Below are 22261 nucleotides of genomic sequence, written 5' to 3'. Positions count from 1 at the left end.
GAAAAAAAATACAAGAGTTACTTTTAAAAATGAGAAAAGTGGAGGAAGAGAAATAAATAAATAAATAAAAACACGTGTAAAATATGCACAACTTGTAATTTCTTATTAATAATTAAAAATATATTCTTGAATATTCACTTCAGTGAGGGAGAGAGAACAAAACCTAACGTGCGTGGAAGATTAAATAAGTAAATAAAAAATTTAAAAAGAAAATCAGAAGTAGATGTATTACAGTATGAATTTTACACAGAAAAAGCGTAATTGTTGGATGGTTAGCGAAGAATACTAACGGAGATGTGACGGAATGAGTTTGGGCTTTGTTGGGTCCTAAACTGGTGGGCCGTATTCTTCTCCCACTTGCGTCTCCGCTACCATTTCCGTAGCTTCTTCTTTCACCAATTCTGCCGCTGAACATCACAGGTATAACATTAAGCAAAAACTGATGGTGCATAATCTAATCGTAACTGAACCTATTTGCTACCATTACCTCTTTGCTTTTCCATCCAACTATTTGCTGAATTCCACTGTGAAATCAAGACACAAAGGATGATTTGTTTTAGAAAGCCAGCAAGAATTTAGAAATCTTGATTGAATTATTTCATCGTCATTGCTCACCAGCAATTTCTTGAGATATTCATTCTCTTCTTGAAGGCGCCTCATATCATCTTGTAACTTTTCCCCGTAGGCCTACAATAAATTAAATAAAGTTTCATGATACACATTGCAAAATCTAATTCAAGTTTGATTTTATATGCATAAACCATGTGATGTGTGCTCCTCACCACTCTCCAATTGTAGTCGGTGATCTTCTGAGCTTCTTTTGCCATGGTCTTGCTGCTAGATTTTGAATTGCAAGTTCGACTTCAATAATCAATCAGTAATGGAATAAATGTTAAGTTGCAACTTGCTTCAGGACAATGAGAACACCTAAGAGAAGTATTCACAGTCACTAGTGAATGCCATGTTTCAAGCCCTCCTCATCCTCATCCTCACCCTCACCCTCACCCTCACCCAGCGAAGCACTGATAGCGACAGTTTTTCTCTTCCTTTAATTACACTCTTAGTTTTAATATTTTAAATCATGCATAATTTTAAATTCACTAGTTTCAATTTTTACATTTAATTATCATAATATTTTAATTTTAAATGAAAATTTTATTTTGAAATTTTATTTAATACTTAATATAATATAATGAATATATATATTGTATATTATTTAAATAAAAATTTTAAATGTATAAATTTATCATAGGTCATTTTTTTAATAATTTTATCCCATGTAAAACTACAAATCCATTATATATCATAGTTTTTTTTATTATATTTATGTTAATTTTAGAAAAACATGAAATTTTGAAAAATAATAAACTAAATTAAAAAAATAATGCAATAATTAAATTAACAATTTGCTTTATCATTTTTATAAAATATTTTTTTATGATATAAATTTGAAAATTTTTATTAAACCATTTATATTAATTTGACTGTGATAGAGGTGTTGATATTAATATTATAGAAATCAAAGGAGTAAAAAAATTATTTAAACTAAAAAGTAAAAAATATGTTTAGTTAATAGTTGAAAATTAATATTTTAAAATAATTAATTAGAATAATTTTGTGTTATAAATTCTTTATTTTAACTATTCTTGCCCAATGGAATCAATGGTTAAGATTTAAGATAGCCGCGAGCAGAGAATAGGCTGCTGTTTTTATTAAACAAAATTAATTAACTAAATTTTTTCCCCAAATACACTAATAATATGAAAAAATTGATTAAGAAAAGAGAGGAATAGCAGCAGTTATTTTCAAGTAGTTACAGTGTAGAGTGCCTTTTATCATTCTTCCAAATGAATGGTCATGCTTGAATCCTTTTCAATTTAAATTTATCAAATTTTGGTAAGAGCATATGAAACTCTTAAAATTATTTAAATTATATTTTGAAGGTCTCATAACGGCTTATAATTTATTTTTATTTAAGCAGCTTTTAGTTCTAACCCAACTTTTATTCATTCTGATTTTTTTGTTTTTATTTTGAAAAACGGTACCCAAAGTTTTTTTTTTCTCTAATTCTTACTTTAAATAACTGATGCTTAAACGAAGAAAGATTTTTTTTTATATATATATTTAGAATGACAGTTCATCAATGTCCTATAGTAAATTAAAATAAGCAACTGTTACTTAAGAAAAAAAAAGTAAACTTAACCGATTTTGATAAGAAATGCTCCAACGAACAATTTAATTAAAATACACATCTAGGGTAAAAAAAATTATTTTGTCATTAAATATTATTATTATCTGTGATAATTATTTGAATTAAAATATATATTTACTGTAGTTTTTAATTATGAAACAGCATAGAAATAGAAAAATGTAAAACTAAAGAAAAACTCCGCACTAAAAATTTTAATTATGTAATTTACTTTTTCTTATATTTCGAACTGTCATAGTTTAACAGAAATAACATCTATGATATTGCAGACATAGCATCAACGATTATATTCCTGATCTTACTATCCTCTCTGCAATATCTTTTAAATATGTATGAAAAAAAGAAATGGGGGAAGGGCAGAACAGAGAACTCATACAATTATTTTGTTTCAACGCAAAATGAGAAAAGTGTAAGGGATGCTATTTAAAGAAATATAACTTTTTTTTTTAAATATCCATATTGTGTTCGACATAAACACGCATCTTACACAATTACAACACAACACAAACTACTTATATATAAACTTTAAATTGACGAAGTAAAGAAGTTCTGTAATGCCCAAATAAAAAAGTTCTGTAATGACAGTGTAGTTTGCAGAATATAATATAGCCACCAAATAAAATAGAAAAATAAAAGACGTGCAGGTAGCAAAGTAACAAAAAACTAGTAAGAATTTGGAGTTGATATGCAGTAAACAACAGGAGACGAAATTGGTGTCTTTGTTGGATGTGGACTGAAAGAAGAACAGAGAGGTGGGTTATTATAAAATCGTGAAAGGCTAAGCGTGCGTGTCTGTCTTCCCTGGTCTTTAGCTATCTTTGACCTTTAAATTAGAACCTCACCCAATAACCATCCAATTCCCCTCATCCTTACAAAGCAAAATTCCCATAACATACAAAATAATGCAAATTTTGTTTCTCACTCTTAAACTTATCGCACTTCTTACAACATGCACCTCACGTTCAAAAAAGAAAAGCTAACAAAAAACCACCTCCACCCTTTTCTCAAACTCACCAACTCCAAAAAGAAAGAAAAAAAACTTCATTTTCATTTGTTACTTTGGCTTCCCTTTGCTACTTTCCTTCTCTCCCACTATCTCCCTGCAGGGTCTCGGACACCCCATGTTTTGTTCTTCTTAGTTCACACGTTGAAAAGCTTAGTTTTTCTTGGAAAAAGAGAAAGAATAAAAAAACATGGTTCGAGCAGGGGAACAAGAGCAGGAAGGCAGGTCCAAACTATTCAATTTCAGAGGGATGTTTGAGGGCACTGGGAGGCATACCAAGAGCTTAAGCGTTGACACTGCTAGCGCGTTGGATCCTACAGAGGATGGCTCTGCTTCATCAAGAAGTCAAGGATCAAAGCCTCTTAATGATTCAGATAAGCTTCCTAAGCCAAGGGTAATGAGCAAAGAGGAAATCGCTGCAAAGGAGGCCAGAGAGAAGCTTTTGCAAGGTGAACACTATTGCTCCTCACTCCTCACTCCTCACATTATAATGAATAAATTATCTTATTGTTTTTATGCATATCTTTATATTTAACAACGTTTCCATGCAAAAGTGTGTATACTCGATAAAATTGATATTCATGGTTGGGTTTAATTCAGAGATGGAACAGATGAAGGAGAAATTTTCCAAACTGCTATTGGGTGAGGACATGTCCGGTGGAGGAAAGGGTGTTTCGTCTGCTTTGGCCTTGTCAAATGCATTCACAAACCTTGCTGGTACGTAACGTTGACCTCTTTCCTTAACCAAATATAGTCCTTGATTTATATTTTCATTATCATTACATGTTCTAATAATTGTTATCTGATTGAAATTACAGCTTCGATTTTTGGTGAACAAAGGCGCTTGGAACCAATGCCAGCAGAAAGGAAAGCAAGATGGAGAAAAGAAATTGATTGGCTTCTATCAGTCACGGATTACGTTGTTGAAATGGTTCCTTCACAACAGAAGTCCAAGGATGGTTCACAGATGGAGGTAATATTTTTTCTCTTTCTTTCTTTCTGTACGTATGTAGTTATGTTATAAGATTGAATTTGAAATTGATCTTTGATTAATTAGATTATGACAACGCGACAACGAACCGATCTCCACATGAATATCCCCGCCTTGCGCAAGCTTGATGCAATGCTTATTGTAAGATCACTAACCTTGTTTATTCTTTCACGATCATTATTTTTCTATAGGTTCATAAATTGATTGTTAATTATCTTGAACAATTGTTTATGATGATTGATGAGCAGGAATGTCTAGATAACTTCAAAGATCAAAATGAGTTCTATTATGTATCGAAAGATTCAGAAGATTCAGATCAAGACGATTCCAAGAAAAAAAATGATGATAAATGGTGGTTACCTACCCCTAAGGTTCCTGCAGAAGGTCTATCTGACATGGCTAGAAAATTTTTACAGTATCAGAAAGATTGTGTTAATCAAGTACTTAAAGCGGCCATGGCAATAAATGCTCAAATTATAACAGAAATGGAGATCCCTGAAAGCTATATTGATTCCCTACCCAAGGTGAGACAAAAACAACTACTATATGCTCAAAAGTTAGGTCTTGATTCAGTTTTCTAACATATTTTTCTTTTCACAACATAACTCTTTTTTTTCCTTACTCTTCTTCTCCTGCAGAATGGAAGAGCAAGTCTAGGAGACTCGATCTACAGGAGTATAACAGTTGAATTTTTTGATCCTGATCAGTTCCTCTCAACCATGGACTTATCATCAGAACATAAAATCCTAGATCTCAAGAATAGAATTGAAGCATCAATAGTGATTTGGAAGCGGAAGATGAACCAAAAGGATGGAAAATCTACTTGGGGTTCTGCAGTGAGTTTGGAAAAAAGAGAGCTCTTTGAAGAGAGAGCAGAAACCATATTACTTCTCTTAAAGCACCGTTTCCCTGGCATTCCTCAATCTGCATTGGATATAAGCAAAATCCAATTCAACAAGGTAAGAGCATGTCTCTTCTTAAGCTTGAGTTTTGTTGTCCAAAATCTGCATATACTTTTGTACAAAGAACTGACTGAAGAGATTCTTTGGAACATCATATTTGGATTCATTTTCATTTTCTGTTGCATGAATTAATATCTGGGTTTGGTGAGTTTGGAAGCGTCATTTAATAGACTAATTTTTGCTGTGTTTAATTAACATAATGATAAAGGAATTGTTGTCTTGGCAGGATGTGGGGCAAGCTGTTCTAGAAAGCTATTCAAGAATATTGGAAAGTTTAGCCTTTACAGTACTTTCGAGAATAGATGATGTACTCCAAGCAGATTATCAAATTCAAACTCAAAATCTAAATGGAAGAAGGAGAAGCTCAGTTTCAAGGCCGAGTCCTAGAGAAGATTTAGACAAGGGTAGCACAGAAACACCTGCTTCAATGACATTATCAGATTTCATGGGTTGGGGCTCTGATCAAGGTGACTCAGACATGAAGAAGGACCCCTTAGCTTCAGATGACTTTTGCAAAGACGATGATGCAAAGCAACAAAAACTTTCGAATGTAGTCACCAACAAGAAGGGGTCATATCTTGAGAACTTGGGCGTCATGAGAAGCCCCACATCGCGCCATTAAAACAGGAGTCAGAGGGAGAAACCAGTATAGCGAGTGAACCTTGGCCTTCAAAAGCACCATTAGACACATACATAGAGGTGTTTGTTGGAGTCTTGACTGTTTTTTCTTTTTTTGACCAATTCTTCCCTTTTGTACATAGGAATGAGTATACAAAATTCATTGACTTTGAAGCATTGTCAGATATATACATTATTTTTCTTATAAGAAGAATTTGTAGTCTGGTAGCTAACAATATGTGCTTTCTGATGATACCACAATTATCATGTCTGCGTGTCCTTTTAACTCTCCTTGCCTTTCTACGTTATTTGTGATCATATAATTTATGAAAAATGTGATAGCAACTCTCAAAATTTTCAATGTAATGTTTACATGCGTTTTTAACACAAAATTATTTATTAATTTATAACTAATATTCTTAAAATAAGGCTTAAAAGGTCCTACAAACGGTGATGACCTGATTGGTCTTTGCTTCAACTGAATAACTGAGAATTAAATTAAAAGCAATGGCAGTGTATTAGGGTGTGGAAATAAGCAGCATTGATAGAGGGAAATATGCAAACAGAGATATACATAGATAGATACATACATGTTGGATTGAAAAGAAGAAAGAAAAGAGATGAAATTGAGAAACAAAGTTAGATTTTGCCACGGGGACCGGGCTTAGGTGGAAGTTGTGGGCCCTTCTTGATGGGTAGAATGTCACCTGAGGCTGTGGCACTCAGGTATGCCAGCGTGGAACCACCTCCCAGGATCAAAAACTTCAGTAACAATCCCCTCTTTGTGAATGGAGCCGCAAATGTCTCAAAGAACTTGCTCTGTAAATCCATTTCAATCAAACATATTTCAAGTTAAATGAAGAATATAAAGGTGCACAGCGGAGACAAACCTGAAGAGGGTTGTAGGGTGAAGGTGCATCGTTGCCGTACAAGTCCCACTGACCTGTAGTGTTGCCAATATCCTCCAAATCAAAGTACACACTCTTGTCACCATACTTTGCTACCACACCCCCTCTCCTGTAACGTTAAGCTTTCACGTCCAATTAGAACAAACATGAACCATAATAGGGCTATTGATTTAATACTCTTATAAAGCTAATCAATTTGTTCAAAGTTACCTGAAATTTTTGGGTCTGAAACTCTGGCGAGAGGGCTTGAAAGAGAGCTTGGTTCCACTAAGGGAACTTCCAGCAAGGCCATTGACTGTAGCTGGTTGAACAATAGCTAAGCTTGCAAGAGAAGCCATGGCTTTGGGTACGATCAATTGGGGGAGAAGAGGGTACTACTCATGCTTTGCTTTTGATATGTTACGTGAATCTCATCTTCATTGCCACGTGGCCAGCTTCTTTTATTTTTGCAGATTTTGGAATTCATTCATGAGATGCCACGTGGTTCAAAGATGGATAAGCCTATCCAATTAGTTCTCGTGGTTAGTCAAGATAACATGTGTGGACTCTTGAGTCAACTTTTTTATAAACAAGGTGGTGATCGCCAAATGAGTTTCATTTAACAGCTTATTAGTCTTGATTTGTTACGGGTTGAATTTGTTCTTTTTTTTATTTATAACAAAATTTAAAATTATTAAATTTTGATTAAATTATCTATATTTAAATGAGATTTTAATATTTTTCTATTTATTACTTCCTTATTACTATTTTGTTGTTTAATTTTTTTAAAATAAATAAACTCACTCCAAACTATTTTTGTTTTCATAATTAAGGTATGTTTAGGAATTTTTTGTAAAATTTAAAAAGTTAAAAATAAATAATTATTTTTAAAATAATTTAAAAAACACGAATTTAATCTTCAATCATGTTTTAAGTGAAATTTATTATTTTATAATATTTCATTGATAATTAAAAAGAAGAAAAGGTGATGGTATAGCATATTAAGGTGCAGCGGGGTGGAGTGGATAGTGTTATCCCTTTGGGGGAGAAAGAGATAAGAAATGTGGCTTCTGCAACTTCCTCCAAAAATCTCAACCCCATTTCTGAACGGACATGGCCATGCCTCGCCCCTTCTCTCCAAACCAACTTCATCAGCGACTGTGACACATTTCCCACGACCGAATTTGGTCCCTCAGATAAGGGCGATGAAGTCAATGCAGGGAAAGGTGGTGTGTTCCACCAACGACAAGACGGTGGCAGTTGAAGTGGTTCGGTTGGCACCACACCCAAAGTACAAGAGGCGCGTGAGGAAGAAGAAGAAGTATCAGGCCCACGACCCAGATAACCAATTCCAGGTGGGCGACACAGTCCAACTCCAAAAGACCAGGCCCATCAGCAAGACCAAAACTTTTCTCGCTCTCCCCGTTCGTAACAGGAATACACCTTCCAATAGACCCTCTGAAACCGAATCTGCGGATCTTTCCATTCCCTTGCAGTCTCAGCAGCCTTAGACTCCCCCCTATTACTTTTTGTTTTTATTCAAATCGTTTTGCTTTTGCTTCCATGTTTATGTTCTGTAATTCGCATCTTGTCACTGTGAATCTTTACTCTTAGTGCTCTATATATGCAATTTTTATGATTCTGGTTAACTTACTGCTGTGCTGTGCCGTATGCTAATATGTTTGTTTTTAATAATTGTTTTATTGTTGGGTTGACGTAATTTGACACAAACTAATTCAAATTGAAAAATGGATATTGTTATAGAGAGAACGTAGATTGGTTATTGTACCCTCCAAGTGTTTGATGAAATGTCGGATTTGGCTATTGATAAACCTCCAAATGCGAAACTATGGCAATGTTATATTTGAGAACCTCAATTGTTCAATGCTTATTGTGTCCAATACTGTTTGACGTTTAGGTTTCTGATGGCAAGATTTCCTTTGTAAATTCAAACATCTTTGCCATTCGTTTGGAGCATTTTGTGTTGTAGAATGCTGAAGGACATTTGTTTTATCAATCTTACATGGTTTGATGCGTCCTTAGTTGCCCCAGAGAAGCAATGTCATGCCCTTACGACCAAGTAATGTGAAACCGTGGATCAAATGCATTGATCCTCGTTATAGGATTACAGTACCCTGCCTTGATTTTGCCATAATTTAGAACAAGTGCGTTCCTAGAACTGCTCGCTCAGTGCATGGTTTCTTTGTTTAGATCCGAGGCCTCGTGCATTATCTATTGTTGGGGGTTAGCACGTGGCAGTAAGTTTTCTTAACAAAAGCTAGAAGATAGAACAAATATGAGTTACTCGATGGTAACTACCAAACAAGTTTGTGCAAGAAAAAGGAACCGGTTTTAGATAAAATACCATGAAAAATGAGTAAAACAAAAGAAAGGTTATATTTTACCCCATCAGACCAAGATATAATTGCTTGTAGAAATTTATGGACCGGTTCCTTTTGCTGAAAACTCATTCTCATAGAAATGATTTTTTTTCCTTAAGCTGGAACTTTACACATGCTTTCCTTATACAAGTCCTGTCTTTGAAACTTGATTGATTTTATCAACCTGAAGCGCACGGTTTTGAATATTTATAATTAAGGCTGAAACATTACTGTAAACGTTTTGCTTTTTACATAAACGTGAACCGCTCAGCGTCATTATTCTAAGAGACGTTAAACTTCCTGAAGCAAAATTTGTGTGGCATAGCTTTTTCATCACTACTGATTTTAGTCGATAATTCGCAATCTGAGCCATCTAAACATCGTAGTAACGTAGGAATCATCAAAATTACAAATAAAAAACCAACCACATAAGGAATTAACAAATGATCATTCTATACAAGCCATAATATATAGGTTTTGAAAACTTTTTGTCTCTATTTCTACCTATGGAACTTCAGATACATTACCGATATATATATATATATATATTCAATCCCAACCTTTCTTTGTAATGGAATAATAATGAATAAACTAACCCAGAATAAGGGGGCAAACACAAACTATTTTCACCAAACCGAATACTAACCAAAAAGTGGATATAAAGCCTAAGATTATCACAGCTAATTGACTAACCATCTTCACATTGTAAACTCGTTCTGATATTTCTCAATGTACAAGATACAAGAGTGTTGACTGAGTCCACAGACTCCATAGTTAACTTGGCTGTGGGAGAAGCATTGGTAAGGATCTGGAATGCCATTGTAAATAAAGATCCTCCCTCTGTATTTTTTTCTTCTTGCCTTGATGTAATCACCAATGGCCTAGATTCAAGGCCATCAGGAATAATAGAGAATCCTGAGGGAAGTATCGCAAGATTGCTTGAATCACATCCTGTCATCACAGACTGAATACCAGTAATGTCCACAGAAGCATATACCACCATTGACTCATAAGAATTTGTGCAGCTATCTTGCAGTATCCACAGACTGTTTTCTTTCGATTTAATAGTCTGCAAAATGAGAAGAATCTCATATTCTACTTAGAACCATGCTTTGATATGAATGCAGTTTGCATTTTCATTTTGTTCAGTTTGTGATGCATTGGAACCGAAGCAACTTACTTGGATAGTTACAGCATTGCCTCGGTCTTGTCCCTTGGCTAAATTTGCAATGCACTGCACTGCCCCACCACTGGACATGATATCCCACTATGACAATATGATAAATATCAACACAATCAACATTCAAATTCATATAATTACTCACTAAATTGCAAAAACATTAAGAAGGAAATCAAACAAGAGAGTGGTACCTCAGTTCGACGTGCTTCGTCCCTCAAGAAATCAAACAGAACATTAGGCGAGACAGGCAACCATACAGAAGAAACTGCACACAATATCAACCCAAGAGGTTCACCAGGATCGTTCAAGTTTTTTCTAGAACTGATCCTTATGTCTTCCCCAGTTTTACTTGTAACCTTAGTCCATGTATGAAAACTTGACGCACCAATTGCATGGCAGAAACTCCATGTCATTCTTTGAGCCAACTTTAAAATGCTTTTTCTCCCAGCTAATGTGGCAACACCTAATTTTGCCATCCACCACTCTGATTAGTTCACATCTCTTTAATTAAGTATTCAACAAAATAACATTTTAGAATTCAATGCTCACCAGTTGAGTCCTTCATGGGAACATTTGTTGCCATGAAAAAAACTAGACGTTCACATTGAAGTTGCAGTGTCGCAATCCAATGCCTTGCCCCAAAAGCTAGGCCACTGTTGACAATAGTGCGATACATTGAATGGACTGCACTCTTTTGACATTCCAAGTGCTCCACCCAGATTACCTAAAGCCAAAACGACGATCAGTAAGTAATCTAGTTCCTTGTACTTCAATAATTTTAAATCCCCTTCCCCAATGCTTCTGATTACTAAAGAAAACAAATCAAATGCTTGTTTGGTTAGCAATTAGAATCAGTTTCACACACCGTGACATATTTTCCAATAAAAAATCTGTAGCTAAGGTTGATCCGGACACATATCTTGATCAGCGTTTAAATTTTACTGAAATCTACACTAAACAACTACTAAATCTTTTCTATGTTCACAAGATATAAACTATCTACATTTATTTTTTTAACATAATTTTTTATTAAGAGTATTATTAGGAATTAAGAGATGTATTTGAGGAGCAAAACTTGAATAATGATTTCTCTCTTCTTTCCATTCTTTACTGCGTTAAACTCCAATTTGATGCCTAAATCATCATCTAACTTAGTGAAGCTGCAATGTTATTGCTTCTATTCTTTCAACCAGGAAAGTGCATCGTTAATTTACAGTGTCCACCGACAAAAGAATCTGCAACAGTCATACATTAACTTACCGGAAATATTCAATTGTTGTGTACTGATCCTTTATTAATATTTTTTCTCATAAATTAGATTTTGCTGTCTATGTGTGGGATGCGCTTGCACCGACTATGATGACCAAGTGTTTTTTAGTTTTTTGTTTTAAGAAAAGAAAACTGAAATTGAAAATTTTATGGGTCTAATTCTAAATGTAACAAAAATGGAAACCAATTTAGGACTTTGATTTGTACATACTTTGCAATGGCCATTTGACTTGTCCTCAATAATGCAACCGGATGGGCGTTTTCTACATTTCACGAGGGACGCGTCAATGTTGTCTTCTACTTTGTCTATGGATATATCAACGATTGCCCACTGTTCAGCACTCAATTGTTTGCAATAACGGACAAAATAAACTTCTCTTGTGGGCACCATTGGAGTGAGCATTTGCAGCTCCGCAAACATCTGCATCCAATACAAAATTAAGGTTTAGAGTTTTCATGTCAAGTTAAACTTTGTGCCTTTAGTACTTCCACGCCAAAAGTTCTCACTGTCCAAATCTAAGAACTTCGACAAGGTCATGTTTGTCTTTTAACTTCAAGTATCTTATATTATAAGATATAAAATAGTGGTTTATTATATGCTTTTTGATTGGCACTTAACCTTTGAGAGCAAAATATTTTCATAAAAAGATATGGAGAGAAAGAGAGAGAGATTCCAGCTGGATACGTTGGATAAGATATGGGGAAGTGAGAGGAAAGTGCCAAGAGTTACTAAATGGTATCCTAACTTTTATATATTATTATCTTTTTAAAGTTTTCTGTGTCTTTGTCTATGCTTTCTGTGATATAAATAAAGGTCGTGCTTTAAAGGTGCGGAAAAAGTCATAAGCACTTACATTTCCAAACAGAAGGCTAATGCATGGAGTAAGAAACCATATTTTCTATGAGCAATAAGGGTAATTTCACACATGCAACTCCTTTTTTTTTTTATCTTAAACATTTAAACCTTTAGGATGGAAAATTCAAATACGAAAGATCGTTTTAAATAGCTTGAAACCGTCCTTTTCTCTGGTTTGTCATGTTTGGACCACTTGGGAAAATAAATCTCCATGCCCATAAATCCACGTTCGCAATGTTTCTTTCTATTTTACAACGGGAAATAAATTTTATTTAAAACACTAGGCTGAGTGAAAATGATTAAAGTTATGACACTTAATAATTTTTTTCCATTTCAGTTTAGTGTGACAGCCTAAACTTTAATCGAATCCTTCATTCAGTAGGGCCCAGCGAATTCAATATCAAAGAAATCTAGCACAGCGGTAACCATTTTCCCTTACCAGTTGCACTGCACCATTCCTGTTAGAACCTTCTCCATTGCATATAACATCAACCATTGCCGCCTTAGATATCAAACAAGGAAACATTTCCTTCCATTGATTCTGCAAGAAGCATAACAATGATCTTTTGCAAGTCAAAAGGAAATATATTCATTCTAACTCACAACTGAATAATGAATTATTTTCAAGAGCCCTTTTGTTACAAGAGATTGATTAAAGAAACTATTAAAAGACAAAACTTACATACTATTTTAGTGTAATAAAATGTTTATATTTAATGTTATCACGTTAAAATAAAATTCTAAATTGGAATAATAAACAACACTAATAAAAGAATCGCATTCATGTTATGGTCTTTCAAGATTATATTTATAATTGAAGAGGCATTCCACACATGCATGTAGGTAAATTACCGCATCTAGAAAACTTTGGACAAGACGAGGGAGATCGACAAAAACAACCCCCGTCTCTCTTGAAGCTTCGATGGATCTCTTTGGCCTTTCATTGTTTGCATTTTCAACTGCAAACTCCTTCATATACTCATCATAGTTAAGTATTTCGCGACCAGTCTCAAAGCTACGAAGCCATAATGGTTCTCCCATGGTAGCCATCTTAATGAGCTCCTCCATTGCTTGGTTTACTATGTCCATTATCCTTGATTTATCAAGTCCAAAAATTCCAGTGTAAAAATCCAAAGAGCTTCTATTCTCTTGATCATGGCCCGAAGAACATGAAGGAGACGCTGTCCCTGGTGCGTATTTTCCTATAGCTGCTCTAAGCTTCTCTACCTACACGTGTTTGAGAGTGTAAATTTTCAATTTTTATTTTATATATCAAGAAAATTAGAGAAGTAACAATAATGTAAAAAATATACCTCAGCTCTTAGTTTGGCATTTTCAATACGTAGTTGTTGTTCTTCAGTTGGCATGGTGCCATCTCTTGGTGTGGTGGCCACCCCACAGTTGGGGCAACAAGCTTTGTTTATGGTCTCTCGTAAGGTCTTATTTTTCTCCTTTAATTTCTCTATTTCTGTTTTCAATAAAGAGTTTTCATGACGCTCTTGTATTGCCTGCAAAAGGTAACATATATGATGCATATCATTGTCAAATTTAGAGGAGAACAATCTAGAAAATATATATAAAATTGAGATTGAGTTGATGAAATACCTGGATTCGCAGGTAAGTGAAATATAAATAAATTACCTTGATTTGGGTTCGACGGTTTTGGAACCAAAACTTGACTTGCCTTGGGGCAAGGCCTAACTGCTTGCTAAGTTGTTGCCTCTGCTTTTCATCAGGATGGGGTGATTCTTTGAAAAGCCTGCAGTATTGCATTCATGTGTCAGCCTTTCTGTCGATTTACCTTTCACGACAAGCTTCAATTCTGAGATACGCACGGTCCTCCAACAAGCGGGGTTTAAAAATATAAATATGATATACGCGAATTAAATTAGTCTAACTAAACCAACCAAGTGAAAAGATAGGGAAAAAGTGCTTTCTTTACTTAGGCATAAGATATCAAACAACGGATAAAGCAAAAGCAGTTCAAAAATCAAAATTTTAAGCTTTAGCTTTTTAATCATCGTCCTTCCATAACATATGATATCAACAACTTTTCTCATAATCCTAGCCATTGGTACGGCATAAACTACGCAGCTATATTTTAAAGCCCCCACCGGTAATGCTGGCATGCAAATCATTACTTTAGAAGAAACCATTTCATTGGTGACCCCCCAAATAAATGACTGATTACTTGTGTACTTAAACACCTAAATAACATGGCAAAGAAAACCATCGCACAAGTTCAATCTCTCTTTTTATAAAATTATTATTATATAGTAGAAAATTAAAGTTGTCTCTTATTTCTTAATAAATTAATAACAATCACAGGTTTCTCTCTCTAAGTAATAATGAAGACACACAGAACAGTGGAGTACTATGCAGGTAGGATGACAGAAACCCAAAAAGAAAAAGTGCAAGAAAATTATAACGCACATTGCTCCCCCATGATTCAATCAAATATTAATAGCCCTTCTTCCAATCCAAACTCAGTATCTATTGTTGTACATATATATATATATATATATATATATATACATACGAGTATATATACTACACAGAAACTAAAGTAAGATTATACTGACGCTTCCATTTCTCTGATCTGCTGAGCAGTGTGCCTGTGATACTTCTTCCTCTTCTTCTTCTTGGTCTTGTCTCCATCACCATCATCATCATCCTGCTCACCTTCTCCTTCAAAATCATCCTCTGATCTGGATCTCGCGGGACCGGAGTTCTCGCTGCTAATCTCCTCCAACCTCTCACCTCCACCACTTCCCTCTTCCCCCTCCTCCACCTCCATGTTACAAGTGGCAGCTTCAGCCTCTGACGCCACCCCAGCATGGCGAAAAATCCCAGCCTTCAATGCACGCAAGAGTTTGAATCAGTGAGAGAGAAAAGACAAGAACAAGGAAACAAACGAAGCATGAAACATAAAATAACGAGAAAGAGAGTTGGTAATGTAACACTACGAGGCTAAGAGAGAGAGCTGGGGAGGCAAAGAAGTCTTTGGGGTGAGAAGTGGGAGATGGATTGTTGGACATGTCCGCACCCATTGGCAACATTTGTTGTGTTGATGAAAGGGTGTGTTTTTTAAGGAGCAAAAATGGTTCTGTCATCTCATCTGTGTGTGTACATAGAGAGGCAAGGCAGAGAGAAAGAGACGTAGGGACTGATGGATTTAAGAATATAAAAACAAAGGAAGGAACTCGTTTAGGATTTTTAAATATTTTATATTACATCTTCATTTAAAAGTATTTTAATATATTTTATTATTTGTTTCTTATGTAAAATGTGGCTGGTAGGATTGACTGTTAGATAAAAGTGATGGGTGGAATGAAATGAGATAAAGAGGGCAGTGAGAGTGAAGAGACCCAACTAACATTGAGCAGTTGAATTTATGGCTCCAACGGTTTGTTTATCTTAAATAGAATCGAATGAAACACAACAAGCACCCTTCACCCTTGCCTTGTCTTCCTCTTACCCCTTCTCTTATTTTTAAAAGAAAATATATTTTGATTTGTTTATTCTTAAATTTCTAATTTTGTAAAGGTGTGAGAGTTCTAGCTAAACCTCTCTTTCTACCCTCATTCACCCTTGGTTTTTATATATTTAACTGAAAAGAAAAACTATAATTGGGAAGCCAAAGCAAGAGGTTTTATTTTCATAATAATGATCACATTGAATTATGGATTTTACTTTTTGATATGCCCAAACACAGCACAACGACCATTCTCAACTGAGTTGACCATGGAATAAAAAAGAAAAGAAAAGAATGGAAGCCGAGTCAGTCGACTCGTATGAGTGGATCAAAGGTAGACACCGTATGGTAGAGTCGTAATCGTAAGCGAAAGGTGTATTTATAGCGAGTAGAGTCACATTCTAACTTAACCTTGTCTTCAATTAGCCACATTTTAATGTTCTATTTATATGTGTCTGTGTATCATTTAAGATGCAACGTTGATGTATCTCCATCCAATGCCCCTTCTTCCAATCTATCTACGTAAGAATAATTAAAGACCTCATTTTCAATTTTTATTATTTGTTTGTGACAATCTATATTTGTTATTTAAATTTATACCCACAATTTGGTACTTACATACGTAAGTTGTGGAATTCGAATTTTGAAAAGTTATTATAATTTATTTTAACATGTTAAGCCACTTTTTGTATAAAAAGACAAACATGTGGGGTCTCTACCCTCTCTCTTTAGTCAATTATTAATTTAATCGATACATCTTATTGCCAGATGAGGTTTAGAAAAAAGAGAAATATCATTAATATATATCTTTTAACAGTTTGGAAATTGGAATATAACATTAAGAATAGCTTTATCCAATTTTAAAATAAAATAAATAAATTACAAATGAAGCTTTATATATATATATAATTCCATGCACTATTATCCAATTTTAATAACGTGGCATTATTGTTTAGAGTGTTCGAATAATTTAACGTGGCAGGTGGGGAACGTGAAACAAATGCATGTAATGAGTAGTAATTTAGTGTGAAATAAAAGTAATTTAATCAGTAATGCCAAATAACACTCGTGATAGTAATGAGAGATGTTAATGCATTTTTTATTATTAGATAAATTTAAGAGTAAATACAGAATAAAGTCCCTAAACTTATTAGACCCTATTTAATATTTTTCTTAAATGTCAACTAGTTTTTAATATTTTTTTAACCATTTTAGTCCCTATATTAAATTAGTCCCATTTAATTTAACAGAGTTACTTATATGACCTGTTAAATAACTTAGACAGAATTAATAAGTTTTAATAAAATTTCAGGAATTATTTAGTTTTTTTTCTTACTTTTTTTTTAAGGAGAAAATTAGGTCGAACAAAAATTTACAAAGAGCAATTGGAGTATTTACTCTAAATTTTATGTAAGTCTCACAAAATTAAATTTTCATTTATTTATTTGGTAAATTCCATATAAGGTTTATTTAATAATAAATATGAGTTTTGAAAAGTATATTATTAACAAGTTTTTCCATTGGTACTAATGTTTCATTGGTTCTAGATATTTCTTCGTTTTTGGTCATTGATTTTTCATAGTTTGTTGATGAACAAGATTTAACCTTGATTACAGTTAATGCTGTGACAACGAAGGACATGGGTTATAGGCCTATTTATTATCATATGCATATACATGCCATCACATTCCGTAATTAAAGTTTTGGTGTCATGTGGGTTATGATTAAGTTTATCTGCAATTCAAACCAAGTAACCAATAAATTTTGTATATTATTATTAATATTTGGTTTCCTGCAATTTTTTTCTGCTTTGTTTTTGTTGGTTGGGAACGGTAGATAACTTGAAGCAATCACATGATTCGAGCACAAACCTAATAGAGAACAGCATTAATTGATTTGAGGTTACTTTCACACCTCTCTCTACTTTATCTTTTTTTCATCTTAAATTCCTTACACCTTTTTGATCCTCCACTAAGGAAAGCAAAAACAGAAACACCAAAACTTCCACAGGAAAGAGGTATCTTGCTTTCTTTGTCTTTAAGCCTTTGTCAGTTTCTTGTAATATAAGTTGAGTCACAAATGGTGCAAACAAGCTTTAATGTAGTGTACACTTCGTAGTCCATAGAAGCTAAGTAATAAATTGGAGTGGTAAGTTTTAGACATGGTTGTGTTTGGACATGACGTTTCTAAATTCTTACAATTTATGCTTTTGGACAGTAAATTTGTTTATTATACATTTATCATTCATTACTTTCATATTTTCTAGATTTTTAAAATTTTTCATCCAAACATAGCCTAATATTCATGTTGCTCACCACAAAAGCATAGAGATAACAAGTTGTAGATAAATTACATGCCTGTACAATTCTTGCATTTAACAATGATAATTACTTGGATGCTCAACGTTATTGATATTTTACTTCATTGTCTTCCAGTTATAGCAACGATACTGATTCTCTTTTTTCTTCAAACTAGATTACAAATATCTTGTTTTTGAAAGTTACAAAATAAATATGTTCCTTTCATGATTCGAATTTGCGGTAACTATCACATGGCAGGTATGCGAAAAGAATTGCAACTTCAACAGCAGAAACAAGGGACCAGTCTTAAATTATCAAAGACAGATTATCTGAAATTTTGTTTTCTAGCACTTACATATTCTATATCAGCATCAATTTAACTACAAAGACTTAAATCACTAGTTCTGGAACCTCATGAGACATCATCAGAATCCCTCACTTATAGTGGGAAAAACAAAGTGTTCCTGTCCAATTCTAGTCACCATTCCTTCCCCAAAATATCCTCCATCAAACAAACAAGAGGCTATTTACTCAAATTAAACATAATGAGCATCTTCCTTTACACTAACTAGCATTGCCTAAGATTAGCAACATATTATTTAAATAGAAATATTTAACAGCCAAGCTAAGCCTGTAAATTCCATCACGACACGTAATTCAGGGATTTTTCAGGCCACATATACCACAAAAATCCATAACAGAATGATTTAAATCCACAATATTGGATGTCATGACCTGGTTTTTCAAAAAAATATTTTTCAATTAATTCTTGTAGATATGAAAATTCAGATTTCTTCATCTAACTTTGAGAGACAGTTAGCTTTGAAGAGTGGATGAAATAGAAGCTCATGGAACTGAATGAAAAGCTAACACCGAATGGTGCTGTCACATACGCATATTCAAAAGTGTAATCATGGAGCACAGTGTGTTAAAGAGAATTGATGAGTATTTCTACACTGTAGTGCACTTTTTATGAATGCTCAATTGCCAACTGCCACTGCTTAAACCGAGTTCGTGTAAGTACTAATTACGCGATAGAAATCTCATCTCATTTTATTAATTTAACTGATGGAGGATTTTGGTACAAAATACTCTCTCATTTTATTCCTCTATTGATATTACAACTTTTCAGAACAATGTTGGATACATAAAGAAGAGATTGCACCAAAGAGGAAAATTTGAAATGGTATCATGAATTCTATTGAACAATGCTCTCTACATAAAGCAGTGTTAGCAACATACACCATATCCATATACATAAGATGAAGATCTAACAAGACTTGGACAGTAACAGTTGATATCATTCAAGCTCAGATAATGCCTGCAGAATGGTGTAGTAATAGATCCTAAATTTAATTTCCTTCTAAAATGAGGAATCCTATTTTTTTCCCCCATACAATTATATCTTCAATTTCACATTAAAATCATTTATATGTTTCATTGAGATTTAAAATAAAAAAATGGTGGAAATTTCGACAATCGAAGTTAGCAACAGCATTCAGAATAATTATTTAGTTTTGGGCTATTCACTAGACCACTCTTAAAGACTAATGAAAGGTGGATCTACTAAAAACATTCTTAATGCCTTTTGTAAAAATATTTTGTTATGTAAACAAAAGATTAATAAGTTTGTTGATAGGGGATTAGACAAAGTTGACAAGAATCAAAGTATGGATGCTAATGTAATTTTTGAGCTTTTAGTATTTTTGGGGTATTTTAATAAATTTGTTTTTAATAAGGGGGATATTAATTTAGGATTTATCAAGTTGGTACTTATCTTGTTCATCTATACTTTTCCCCCTTAAATTCTTTGTCCCTTATATGTTCTAAAACCAGTCAACAAGTCAATATGGAATGTGTTTTTATCCACCTGATTCAAATCTTGGTCACCTTCAAACTTCAGTGATTACTACCAAGACAATTCTACAGTTAAGTAGTTGACACTTGACAAGGATATGGAAAACAATTTATCAAATTGCAAATATTACACTGAACCATCACCTTACGTGAAATGCAACAAAATTCAAAAGAAAGAGTAGTGGAACAAAATAGATAGAAGAAACTCCAACTAAAACATTACAGCACAGCAGTACCATTATCACCAGAATAGTAGATTTGTTTTCATGAATAGTTACAGATTAATACTGTATTTCACAAAAAAAATACTGAAAATAGATTATGTAGTTGATTTTATCAGTCTTATCAAAGTAATAGAAAATTATTGTGTAAATTACTAAATTCCTCAATAAACTCTTCAATTGAAGTGAAAATAAGTTAATACTTTTTACAATTATTAAGAACACATAAAATCACAAAAAGCAAACCATACCGAAAATAAAATTAAGATTCTTCGTGCCTGTAACAATTAAAAAATCTAACAAATATGAGGCAAGCAAAGAAGCATCAGAAACACAATCTAGAATGAAAACAATTAATCATATTTTATCATATGTACTGTTAGAATGCCAGTGCTGAGATGTGGAACCTTGCATATCCTCAAATGTAAGGTTGTCGTTTTCAGAATCGCAAATTGGCAAATACTTCCTGAATTATAGAAACAAAAAGACAGCACTTTGATAAAAGAAAAAGCTAACTGCCAATTAATGGTTCAAAGATAATTGTTAAAAAAAATAGTAATAGTTAAAAGGTCTAATTGACAAATTTTTAATATATTTTCCTGGTAATTTTTAATAGAAATATTTTATTTTTAATTCCTTAAAAGACATTAGTAAGCAAAACCAAAAAGAAAAAAGAAAAGGAAAAAACTCCACGATGATGAAATTGCCTTCTCAGCTGTCGCATTGTTGTCATGTTAGTAGTATTTGTTTATGGCAAACCTTGAGGTGGTATTCGGTATAGAGAATGTTTAAACCTTTTATTTTTAAGAAATTGACATGTAATAAAAAAATTTCATATTTAGAATGAGAAAAAATATATATTTTAAAATAAATACTATCTTCATGAAAATAAAACTTTGAGTTTAGTATTAGTGCATTATAAATGTAACAACTTTAACGTTATTAATCAATTAAAATACATTATCGATATATATAATTTTTAAATCAAATATTATAAAAGTCAATAAATTTTATTAACATATTATTGCATAATTGGATGGAAGTATACAATTTTTTTTTACATAATCGATATATTTCAACTGAATTCTAAAACTTTCTTGTGACGAATGAGTTGTAAAATTATTACGTTTTCGTGGTAATTTCCTGTAAATATGGTACACTTAAGAAAGTCAAATCATAACCCATGCATGTTACTAATTTTCCCAAAATTCCTATTTAAGAGTTTCTCATTCCTAAATAAGTAGTTTAGTTTAAAACGAAAGATTTATAATATCATCATTGAGTGTGTGGATCACACCATGTGATTATTTTAGCTTATTCAAGGATATAAGTTTAAGTTTCAGATATGTAGGTAAGTTAAATACAAAAATAAAAAATAAAAAAGATGACATTCATAATGATTTTACTCAATATAAGCAAGTTATGTTTTTAATATTTTAAATTATTTTTTTTTATTTTAGTAACTTGCATAATAAAAATCGAGTATTAAAGTTAAACTCGTATTTTAAATAAACAAAAAATATGTAACAAATCGTAGTTAAATCTTGCCCTTTGCCTATAGTTGGAATAGTCAAAATTTTCATACCTGCAACACGATCTTCTTGCCAACTCAACTTTTTTTTTATTTTTTGTTAAGGCCAACTCATTTTTAATATTTTTGGGTCAAGAAGGTCAACTCAATTCAATATTGGAGCAAAACTTATTTTGGACCCCTCTTCAATGACCAAACATAACAAACCCAAGCTGATCCAATTGTTAATGCGACTGGGCTGCTTTAATTTATCACTTATAGTGTTAATAAATAAATAAATTCTAATATCATCACCAAGTGATGATGCTTGAGAATAGAAGAGGGTGAGTCATTTTTGTTATTTATTTGGTACTATATTTTGGTTGAGTCAAATTTTATAGTTGAACTTTTGTCTATATTTAAAATAACTTCATGAACTAAAATGTTTAATTAAGAATAACTCTATATAAGATGATATTGAGTTGCTCTAAATTAATGTATTTAGTAAATAAGATGACAAACAGCCATGTTATTGAATTTTG

At 33.0% G+C, this 22261-nt stretch overlaps 4 protein-coding genes across 5 annotated transcripts; 2 read left to right on the top strand and 2 right to left on the bottom strand.

Moving 5' to 3' along the window:
- Nucleotides 1-2956: 2956 nt before the first annotated feature.
- On the top strand, nt 2957-6035 carry LOC113854593 (rop guanine nucleotide exchange factor 12). Its single transcript, XM_027485687.1, has 7 exons — nt 2957-3661; nt 3813-3929; nt 4031-4185; nt 4270-4344; nt 4452-4727; nt 4842-5162; nt 5392-6035. Exons 1-7 carry the CDS (start codon nt 3403-3405, stop codon nt 5785-5787), a joined length of 1599 nt encoding a protein of 532 aa, XP_027341488.1. The 5' UTR covers nt 2957-3402; the 3' UTR covers nt 5788-6035.
- Nucleotides 4472-7093, bottom strand: LOC113854594 (photosystem I reaction center subunit VI-1, chloroplastic-like). Its single transcript, XM_027485688.1, has 3 exons — nt 6902-7093; nt 6674-6800; nt 4472-6602 (listed from the first exon to the last, which is right to left on the bottom strand). Exons 1-3 carry the CDS (start codon nt 7027-7029, stop codon nt 6423-6425), a joined length of 435 nt encoding a protein of 144 aa, XP_027341489.1. The 5' UTR covers nt 7030-7093; the 3' UTR covers nt 4472-6422.
- A 583-nt stretch (nt 7094-7676) lies between these two features.
- LOC113855182 (30S ribosomal protein S17, chloroplastic) lies at nt 7677-8618 on the top strand. Of its 2 annotated transcripts, XM_027486702.1 has the most exons (2): nt 7677-8105; nt 8388-8618. In XM_027486702.1, the coding sequence occupies exons 1-2, from the start codon at nt 7732-7734 to the stop codon at nt 8413-8415; spliced, it is 402 nt and encodes a 133-aa protein (XP_027342503.1). In that variant the 5' UTR covers nt 7677-7731; the 3' UTR covers nt 8416-8618. The 2 variants fall into 2 exon arrangements, with proteins under 2 accessions (XP_027342503.1, XP_027342502.1); XM_027486701.1 differs by lacking the exon at nt 8388-8618 and having other exon boundaries at nt 7677-8334.
- Nucleotides 8619-9461: 843 nt separating this feature from the next.
- LOC113855145 (homeobox-leucine zipper protein GLABRA 2-like) lies at nt 9462-15507 on the bottom strand. Its single transcript, XM_027486647.1, has 11 exons — nt 15323-15507; nt 14939-15210; nt 13998-14115; nt 13670-13864; nt 13209-13583; nt 12796-12897; nt 11712-11921; nt 10781-10955; nt 10423-10694; nt 10232-10318; nt 9462-10120 (listed from the first exon to the last, which is right to left on the bottom strand). Exons 1-11 carry the CDS (start codon nt 15467-15469, stop codon nt 9740-9742), a joined length of 2334 nt encoding a protein of 777 aa, XP_027342448.1. The 5' UTR covers nt 15470-15507; the 3' UTR covers nt 9462-9739.
- Nucleotides 15508-22261: the final 6754 nt, after the last annotated feature.

The sequence above is a fragment of the Abrus precatorius genome, unplaced genomic scaffold (assembly GCF_003935025.1).
Source record: "Abrus precatorius isolate BTA unplaced genomic scaffold, Abrus_2018 Scaffold11, whole genome shotgun sequence".
In the NCBI taxonomy this organism is placed as follows: Eukaryota; Viridiplantae; Streptophyta; class Magnoliopsida; order Fabales; family Fabaceae; genus Abrus; species Abrus precatorius.
The sequence above is the reverse complement of the archived record's forward strand: the minus strand, read 5'-3'. Positions and strand labels throughout refer to the sequence as shown.